We start from the raw sequence: 10347 nt of genomic DNA on the forward strand, positions 1-10347 counted from the left end.
ACTACAATGTATTGAATATGTTTCCTTTCATATAATTTGGATTTATCTTTTTGAATATTTAATCTTCTATAGACTTTATTCCTGAGTCTCAGCTTGGTATATCTTTCAACTCGTGTGATTTATATTTTCTTGCCTTTGTTTGATTTCTTTTACGCTATTGTAGAATAGTTGATGGATCTATACTCTAGCCATTTCTTTTTTCTTTTTAATTCATCACCCTTTAAACAGTAAAAATGTCTAGAGAAATTTGCTAAGTCCTATAAAAGAACGTATGTTATTGCATTCTACTTCTACTGGTGAATTTTACATGATATAAAAAAAATACCGAAAATTAACCGAACCATACCGATACCGAAGAGAAACTGACATGATTGGGACAATTTCGAAAAGTCTAATTTTGGTTATACATAATAGAATAACTGAAAAATTGGTATGGTACAAATTTTATAAAATAACCGGCCGAACCGAACCATTGACACCCATAGTGATTACTGTGCGTGATTTGCGTTGGAAGATCTGGAAAATATTTAATTCCTCCTTTTTAGCTCACCTAAATAAGGAATCCTACAGCTATAATGATTTCTTATTTAATGCATTATATATATTATGTAGAAATACTATTAACATGAAGGGTAATATGCAAACTATGAACATATTTGGTAATATAGTTTCCTATATGGTATAGGAATGAAAATTTCCCATTTCAGAACACGTCAACTTCTTAGGACATTACATGCTAAGCGCGCAAAGTTCAAAAATCGCTCCAGAACTTTACTTTTTGGATAATTAAAAATTTTTGGCAAGATTTTTAAGTGTTTTCAGAGTGAAAAAAATCATTTTTCTTTGAAAAATATCTAAAAGAGATTTCTTAAAAATGACAAAAACTTCTTAAGAGAAATTTAAACAAACACGCCTTCTAGAAAAAAAGAAATTTAAACAAAAACGTTATTCGAGGTACATAGACAAATAAATGTTTTTCACATTTTTATGAGATAGCTGACCTTTTGCTTTATTGTCAATATTTCCTATGGTTGCTATCAAACCTCTATTTTTGTTTCCAACCCTTCCGGTCCGAAATTTTGATTTTGGTAGTAATAACATTTAACAAGTTGTAATAACATTTAACAAGTTGTAATAACATACCACTTTAATAGTTAATATTGAGTTTACAGTTTGCTAATTCATCTAGCATTTTTTAACCTTCAACCTTTATATACTTCATACACATGCTTTAATAATATTTATGTAGTTTTAAAAAATCTGTGCTACAAGACATAATACATACGTGCAAAATACGTATTCTAAAATTAGTAAAATTATAAATGAGCATAATATAGGAATAATAGAGGATACACTATCGTGACGTTGAAGCATGTGGAATTCTAATGAGTAATGACCACCCGAATTTTAACTATTGTAATTGTTAAAAATTTAAAATTTTGACACCAGGCTTTCTACCCGAAATTCTTGTTACTGGGGTCAAAATGCAGAAGTTTCCTACTATTTGTGTCATTTGCCCTGTTTTTGTAAAAATTGCACGGGGCGACCTATTAACTTCAGCTCTCTTTCTCCTCCTCCTCCTTCTCCTCCTCAAAGTTATATCCGCCTCTTCTTTCTCAAACTCCTCCTTCTCCCTTTTCTGCAAGAAATCTGTTACGGTTATGTATAAATTTGACTATAGTTAAAACCACTAATACATCTCTGTACAAAAGTGCCAGAAATCTAGGCTTCTCGTGCTGCTTTTCTAGTGTAACTTGTTTTCTTCGTCAGTGTGAACTCTTATCGGATGAGTAAGAAGCAGGAAACTGTTGAGGATGTACCTTGTGGTAACATTGTTGCCTTGGTTGGTCTGGACCCGTTTATTAACAAAAAGCAACATTGACGAATGAAAAAGAAGTCGATGCCCATCCAATCATAGCAATAATATTGAAACCCCCAGCAGATTTTGGATACCATACGTTTTCCCATGCTAATAGTGCTGTATATTTTCTTGTCCAGTCATTTCTTTTCTTCCACGAACTCATGGATAACACTGTTGAGTTACAGCTATGCAGTTGCAGTCTTGGAACTTCAGCTCTTCGCCAGTTAAAAAAACAAAAACTTCAGCTCTAGAGCTGAAGTTTCCCAGTTACAAACAAAAAATTTCAGCTCTAGAGCTGAAGTTCGTTAGTTAAAAAACAAAAACTTTCTATTGTTAAAAAACAAAACTTCAGCTCTAGAGCTGAAGCTTACAAATAAAAACTTCGCCAGTTACAAACAAAAATTTCGACAGTTACAAAATAAAAACTTCAGCTGCTCTAGAGCTGAACTTCAGGCCCGACTACTAGAATGCTAAAGTTTTGCGCGATTGTCTTTGATACTTCAGCTCCTTATGCTTGAGTTATGCGAAAAAACGGGTATGCTTGTAATTTTTTTTACAAAGCGGGCACAAGTTAAAACGTGACACAAAAAGCGGGTATAGATGCAAATGCTATGTTGTTTTTGAGGCAATCTCGAGAAGGAAAAATTAATTTTCACCCCGTATCTCTTTCCAACCCGAACCGGACCTTTCCTCAACCCAATAGCTCCCCACGGAGCCCCCAAATCTTCATTATTTTCATCTTCCAAAAAACCCTGAAATTTGAACACTTCGAAAATCCCCAATTCATTTACCAAAAGCGCTAATTGAAGTATGTCACGGAAGAAAGAATCAGAGGGTATCGCTCTGCTATCGATCTACGGCGATGACGAAGATGACGAAATGGAAGAACGCCAAGAAGAAGAAGACGAAGCAAGGCAAGAAGAATACAAACCTGAATCCGAAAACATGAACTCCGAGCTTCTCCAAGATGACAACAACAACAGAATTGTTGGTTCTGATTCGGGTCGGAGTTCGACTCCATCACCACTGATTCAACAACTTCAGCAGCAACCGCAATATGCTGAAACTTTGACGGTTTCGAGCTTAGGGGTAATTGGGTCTACCACTACGACGCCGTTTATGTCGGTCGCTTCTCCAAATAATCCTCAACCGATGGATTTGAATGTGAATGTGACTAGACGAGGAAGGCTTACAATTGTTGACTATGGTCATGATGAAGTTAATATGTCTCCCGAACCTGAGGTAGCTACTCTTATTTTATGCTCTCATTTAAAATTTGATTTAAATCATGCTAGAAGACTCAGTTTAATAGGATACTATTAGAGATTTATTATTCATGTAATGAAGTTATGAATGTAGGAAGGAGAAATAATGGCCAGTGGGAGAGTCTTGTATGGAGAGGAACTTCAAACTGTTAGTGGTATGTATGTAGGCTTTGTGTTTTTCTATATTCAGCTCTGCGCCGCTCTATACTTTTTTTTTTGGTTATGGCCCTTGCTTATTTGAAGTGATCCTACAAGTTATATGCCTAGTGTGGTTTACTTCGTTCATATATGGATCAAATTGAAGCAAGTGTTCTCAATGTATAATCAACTATTGTAATTCAACCAATTATTATCTCACTCCCTCTATCGCAGTTTGTTTGTCTCTATTTCCTAAGTACGCCTCTCTATTTTCAGAACTATTTAGATTACACATTTTCATTTTGCCCTTATTTGCACACTCTTATGAGAATTGACATGACTTGTTGTAGACCTCACTTGATACAAGAGAGAAAGTCAGTCTAATTTATGTGTCAAAAGTATCATTTTCTCTTAAATTCCATGTCTAGTCGATATTTGGAATAAATTGGGACAGGGAGTTTCTTTTATAAGCTTCTTCATAAATATGCATGGGAGCAACTTTTGGGTAAAAGAAATCATTTTTAGTTGGGTAGCAGAACGTCATTTGGTAAGAAATTGCCATTGCAGTTTTTTGATCCATATATTTGGTATGTAAAAAAGACGTCTTCCGCATTTGTGAAGTAAGATTGACTAATGTTACTCCAATTATTCAAAGTCAAAACTAAAAAGAGAACTCTGTTGTTTTGTGCACCTTATTAATTTGGGAGTTCAAGCTTAAAAATCTCGCTATTTTCTTTTTCAGTTGAATCTATAGAAAAAGCTTCACCAGCTCTTCAGGTTAGGACACCGAGCACTCAAACCCCTCCTCAGTCAGTTGAACCATCTGATCGGATCGATGATGCTATGGACTTTGCTGTTAATGAAGGACATGGAGTGGCTGAAGAATCTGATATGGTTCCTGCAGAAGAACAAAAAGATGTAGATTCGTTGGAGAAATTTCTTCGTCCTCCACCAAAGGAAAAGTGCTCAGATGAATTGCAAGTAAGTGGCGGTAGTAGTATTTTCCAAACTTTAATGATATTGGAAATGTGCTTATCTTAATTTATATATGCACTATTTTGAGGTAGCACTGACTTTGAAATAGAACTTTAAAGTTGAAGCTCTGCATCTTCGCACTTGCTTCTGTAGTGTACATTTAGATGATATTGGCAACTTATATGTCTCTTGCATTATGTCTTCTAAAATGAATTTGTATCTTATGCAGCACCTTTCTGCTATAGATTATGCACTGTCTGAGTTGGGACTTTGAGAAATATGTTTCTCAATTCTACAGTGATTGGTAAAGGAATGGTTGGTTACATGAGGGACTGGCTGAAATGAACTGAGGGAGATGAAGCAAGAACTTAAAATGAATGTTTTTCAGTTGTCCCGACCATGAAATCTGTGCTGGCTAAATCTCTCACACAGACACAATATCTCATTCACTCTCTCTCGCCCTCTCTCTCTTTCTCTCTGACACACACACACACGTGTAATGTATAAATACTCTATCCTGTCATGTATCCTTTATTTTCTACTTCTTGACAAATCTTAAGTGGACTACAATAAGCTCAGTTTGAAAGTATATCATGCTTTTGGCATAGGCAAGTTTCCGAGTTGGTAAGAGATTTAGACTCTGAACAGTCCATGTATCTAGTGTCATTTAGTAATTTGACCTTGAATGGAACATACGTGCCAGTAAAAAGTGAACCTTTATCATACTAGCTAACCAGAAACTGCTTACCCATTTGGAATACACTAAAGGAAACTACTTTTGGCTTCCATTTTTCTGTGAACTTACCATTTATATATAAGAGGGCCTTTTGGTGTACCCTTGTTGTGTAGGTGATTGATTTGGCTAATTTGTTTTTAATTTGTTACACTCTTTTTCTTGTCAATTCATTCTGCAGGAAAAGATCATTAAATTTCTTGCTTTAAAGAAGACTACTGGCAGAAGCTTTAATGCAGAAGTGCGCAACAGAAAGGAGTACCGGAATCCAGACTTCTTGCTGCATGCAGTGACTTATCAAGATATTGACCAGATAGGATCTTGCTTCGATAAAGACGTATTTGATCCGCGTGGATATGACAAAAGTGACTTCTATGATGAAATAGGTTACTAGCAATATAATTTTCTATTTTTTTGTCTATCTTTCGACTAGAAATATCTACTTTTGCGTTGCATTTGTTATGGCATGTTTGAACAATTTTGCTACTTCCACTGTTATACTTTTGTTAACAAAATAGTTCCTTCTGTGAATCTGGAACAAGAATGGGATAATGACTTTTTCTGAGAATTCAGTTCAATCATATCTTTTTGCTGGTATTCATTTTGGGGTTTAAATTTTAAAATCGTAAAAGTTCCGTTATTTTAGGACTCTGACAGATAGCTGTTAGAAAATCTTAGTATGTTGTACCGTCCTGAAGATGAGTGACTTTATATCTAAAAATACAGCCTTTTTAGTGGATCTAAAGTACACGCCACAAGGATTTTCATGTCATGTAGCTAACATCATACCTTTTCAACTTTTTTGTTGGGAGCTATAGGAGGTTTAAAGGATGTCTATTTATTTTGAGGTTAAGCATTCACCAAATTTTGTTCATTTCAGTGTTAGAATAATTTCTTTTGAGTTTTTGGATAATTTCTTATCTACGAATGCGTTACCCATAAGAAATATTGATTGGAATATTTATTTTGTAAGCAGAAGTTGACATGAAGCGTGAAATGGAGAGAAGGGAGCAAGAGAGGAAGAGGAGTCCAAAAGTTGACTTCATATCGGGAGGAACACAACCTGCAGCTATGGTTCCTACACCAAAAATCAATTTACCAATTCCAGGTTACCCACCTTTCTTCTTCGAGTCAAAATTTCTGTAGCACAGGTCTCCATTCACGATTGATTATAAGAGTTCCTGCATTACTCATTTTCTCTCTGCAATTCTTTTGCATGGGATGGCTCCTGTCTCTGTTGGTGCATTACCACCCACTGTAGATGTTGTAACTCGGGATGGTAGACAGAACAAAAAGTCGAAGTGGGACAAGGTTTTTATCTGCGCAATGTCAATTAAATTGCATTTGATCATCCCCGATGCCTCTTGTTTATAACCCCAAATGTTACTTTTTTAGGTGGACGTTGATCGGAGAGATCCTGTTTCTGCTGTTGGTGCACATGCAGCACTTTTATCAGCTGCTAATGCTGGTACTGGCTACACTGCTTATGCGTAAGTTTATTACGACTTCGTTTTATCTGTATTTCTGTAATCTCGTAGAGTTTCCTTTGCATCATTTGACCCACCTCCCCTGGCCACCCTACGGGATAAGAAAGGTTTAGATTGTAAGGGTGGCTAACTACTTCTTAGCTTTCTAATAATAATGAGCCTCGGGTATTACTTTCTGAGAAATAATTGATTTCGAGCCATGATGGGTTGAAAATTCAACATGTTGTGTAAGTCCCACATTGTTTTATCTTTTCATAGTTGTAAGATTTCACCATAACATCCCTATGACTGTCTAAGGTATGCCTGGTTAGATGTGTGCAAATGGTGCAATAGGTAGAGCACTTGCCTTGAGCAAAATACACAAATACTGGAAGATGGATATATATGCCTCCTATTAGTCTATAGAGTGGTGCAGTGTTGGTTTCTTAGGAAATACACTAAAGATATCGAAAAGCTTTTCTTTTCTTTGCTGAAATCTTATCTTTATGTAGGTTGAGGCACTTTTCCTTCCTCGCAGTGGTATTCTTAATGTTCGTAATATAACCTTTTTTGCGTGATTTTTTTTTTTTGCCAAAATCCCTAAAAGGCTCACTTTTTAAGTTAAAATAGAATTAACTATAACCTCCCCCCCCCCCCCCAAATACACACACAGAGACACAAAAAAAGGCATTATAATGGAAGTAGTTAAGCTCGGTGCTTTAAAAGGCATTTTTGGCGAGTCCCATGGTGGGGCGTAATATCGAAAAAGCTTCAGGGCAGTATGGAAAGGCGTAGTTCCTGTGGGCAAACACACTATATAACATGGCGCACTCCAAGGCGCAGTAAGTGCACCAAGCTTAGGACTCACGCCTTATGGATCTCAACTAAATTAGGGGGCAAACACACTATATAACATAGCGCACTCCAAGGCGCAATAAGTGCACCAAGCTTAGGACTCATGCCTTATGGATCTCAACTAAATTAGGGATAATTAGGCAATTCCCACTTCTTTTTTAAACCCTCTTCGTGCATACGCCTTGTTCCACCAGAGAAAAATATCCCTAACTCGTTAACTTCTTTGCTGAAGAAACCTCCTTGCTCCTCGATTGTCGAAGACTCAAAGCTTTTTGTCCTCATGTTTTCGTGCTCTTTGTTTCACCACTACTTTACAACTTTAAAATATATGTTTCGTCCCTCTTGCTGCTTTATTTTTTGTTCTCCCCGTCAGAAATATGAAACTCTCTGCATTTTAATCATATTTTGGGTGTAGATCATTGTGATCCATGGCTTGTGATATTACGTTCAGCATATACTTTATTTGCTTGTTTGAATTCTAATTGTATTTAAGCCTATCCAAAGCTATTGAACAGGATTTGTTTGCTTAAGCTTTTTCTACTTTTTTCTTATCCGTTATGTGTAAAGAACTAAAAGTAAAATATCATTAAGATGTACCTCAGGTATTATCACATTTTGTGTTGTTAGTTCACTCAGATAATAATTATAATAATTTTCCTATATTTTCTTTTTAATATTTTACCAAAATTTAATCAAATTTTCATATTTGAGAAAAATTAAAGCTTATTTATTAATTATAAAATATAAAATTGAAGATCCATGGGACTTACGTGTCGGGGGTCTTATGCCTTGCCTCGTTTTAGGTAAAACGCCTTGCATGCCCCCTGCCTTTTAAAACATGGTTAAGCTCACATCTAGTTGTGTTTCATTTAGCAAAGGGTGTAGTGTGTGTAGTTCAAGAATGTATATCATCATGCTAATGTAAGAAATTGTAACTTCATTACATAGCCTACAAAGAAACTTGAGGTTTTGCACCTTATCTTTTTTTTTTTAAGGGAATTGAGTTTTCGTTTTGTAAACATGACTCACCAGCGTTCCCTTATTGCCGATCATTCATATTATTAAAATGATATCTTATAAATAAATAAAAATAGAGGAGAGAGATGCTAACTTCATAAAGCTATGAATGTATTTCCAGTTCAAAGATGTGTTAACTTTCATTGTTACTTCAATTGCAGCACATTATATTTTAGAAGTAAAACATCTCTCTCTCTCTCTCTCTCTTAACATAATAACTCATATATGGAATTAAAATCTATCTGTCTTTCAGCTTACTAGTTACTACGGGGTCCTAAATTTGTGATCTTGATTTTGAAATGGAGTTTCAATAGATTTCTTCGACTTCTTAGATACACTGCTATTCCTATCGGCTGTCTGTTTGTTAGTCAAACTTGCAGCAAGAAAGAACTTCAGATTATGGGCGTCACATCCTAAAACATCAGTCCTAAGAGCTTTTGCATTATAAAATTTATAGGAGCAATCCATGGCGTCTAATGTCGCATACATCTCTTCTTCTTAAACTTCTATATACGTTTCCCTCCACATTGTTTTTGTGGGTCATGCAGTCCCTATCCTTAATGGAGTAAAGCTAATTTATTACTTTTTGTATTTCATCCAAAAAAGGAGATTCATGTTTCACTTTTTATTACTTTTTGGTACCCAAAAACCTTTCATAATCCTTGTTTTCCAAATATAGAGATGTACTGACGTTTCATCTATCAGAGGGTGGAGTTATGTTTCATTTAGTGGATGATGTGGTGATGGTTCATTTTCCTTTTCTACAGGCAACAAAGACGCAAAGAGGCAGAAGAGAAGCGACCTAGTGACAAGAAGTTAGATAGAAGATCTTGACAATCTAATTAGATTCACTGACTCTGAAATATTACAGCTGCAGCACCCAAGCATAGACATGAAAGTAATGCCTCTAAAGAGATTATGGACTCGGGATTATGATCATCTTTGCTGTGTGTAGACGAGCTTTAGAGCTTTTTATATTTGTCTTGCCAACACAATCCCGTCCTGCAAAAGTTTGGCAGAGACAAAAAAGTTATCTTCCTTCGAGCAGTGGTGCCTCATTTAGAGAGGCAATTTACTGGCATCTATTGTAAATTGCATACATTGATACCCAGTTTTTTTACTTTGTGAAATTAATCATGGATTTTGAAGTCAGGAATGTACTTACACAGTCGGAAATTGAAGGTCGTGTGAAAATTTGTCAATATGACAATTGGGGAGAGTAAATTGTATTAGATTCTTTTTGCCCTTTGTGCCATAGATGCAAAGTACACCTTTGGAATATTATAGAAAATTTTCAACTCGAACTTTTTTATTCTGAGGAAGACCCCGTTCTATTTGGATGAAACTTCTCTCTTTTTAGCTGTACCCTTTGGCTAGAGTTATAAAGGAGCCGAAAATTTGTTTATGTACTTTTTGTGAAAAGTTGGACACCTTGTTTCTTTATCCAGTCAAATTTCATTATTGAGTTTTTCGTTACTAGTCATTCAACCGAAAGCAAATTCCTTTCTAAAAGGAATCCTAAAGGCCACAAGAACCCTCTTAGTCATCTTTTAAGTATGAACTTTCTAAATTCTAGCCTAGCTTGTCTTGTATTGTGAATTGTGAACTGTGAACTGTAATCCTTATCTTTATGTTGAAATTGGGTTGAGTTTTAGTTCTACTTGGGTTAAAGAATATACCCCTTAGATAGAGTTATTTACCTTTTTCTTTGAAGTTTCAAATCCCTCATATGATAGCACTACTTTTGATTAATTTTCTCATATTTGCAATTGTGTTGTAAAGTTTGTGAAATTTAATCTTGGATGACGTTGCCCAGAGTTTTTTTAAGTTTCAAATCCACGCTGGCCTATTTCTATTTGAGGGTCTATCTTGTTAGGTAAATTTGCACATAAAAAGTTCAAATCAGGGGTCACATCCTAAGATCCCAATGTAAAGAGCTTTTGCATTTTTAATTTGAAAAATGTGGAGCAATCAATGGTATCTGATCTCTCGCACACATCCTTTTCTTAACTTCTTTTAAAGTTCCCCTTTATTTCC

At 35.5% G+C, this 10347-nt stretch overlaps 1 protein-coding gene across 2 annotated transcripts; it reads left to right on the forward strand.

Moving 5' to 3' along the window:
* Nucleotides 1-2554: 2554 nt before the first annotated feature.
* Nucleotides 2555-9632, forward strand: LOC104245784 (uncharacterized). Of its 2 annotated transcripts, none has more exons than XM_009801450.2 (8): nt 2555-3103; nt 3221-3281; nt 4007-4245; nt 5154-5358; nt 5949-6080; nt 6234-6283; nt 6368-6462; nt 9078-9632. In XM_009801450.2, the coding sequence occupies exons 1-8, from the start codon at nt 2672-2674 to the stop codon at nt 9142-9144; spliced, it is 1281 nt and encodes a 426-aa protein (XP_009799752.1). In that variant the 5' UTR covers nt 2555-2671; the 3' UTR covers nt 9145-9632. The 2 variants fall into 2 exon arrangements, with proteins under 2 accessions (XP_009799752.1, XP_070023956.1); XM_070167855.1 differs by having other exon boundaries at nt 2586-3103; nt 5949-6092; nt 6195-6283; nt 9078-9608.
* The last annotated feature ends 715 nt before the right edge of the window (nt 9633-10347 follow it).

This window comes from Nicotiana sylvestris, chromosome 2, assembly GCF_000393655.2.
Source record: "Nicotiana sylvestris chromosome 2, ASM39365v2, whole genome shotgun sequence".
NCBI classification, from domain to species: Eukaryota; Viridiplantae; Streptophyta; class Magnoliopsida; order Solanales; family Solanaceae; genus Nicotiana; species Nicotiana sylvestris.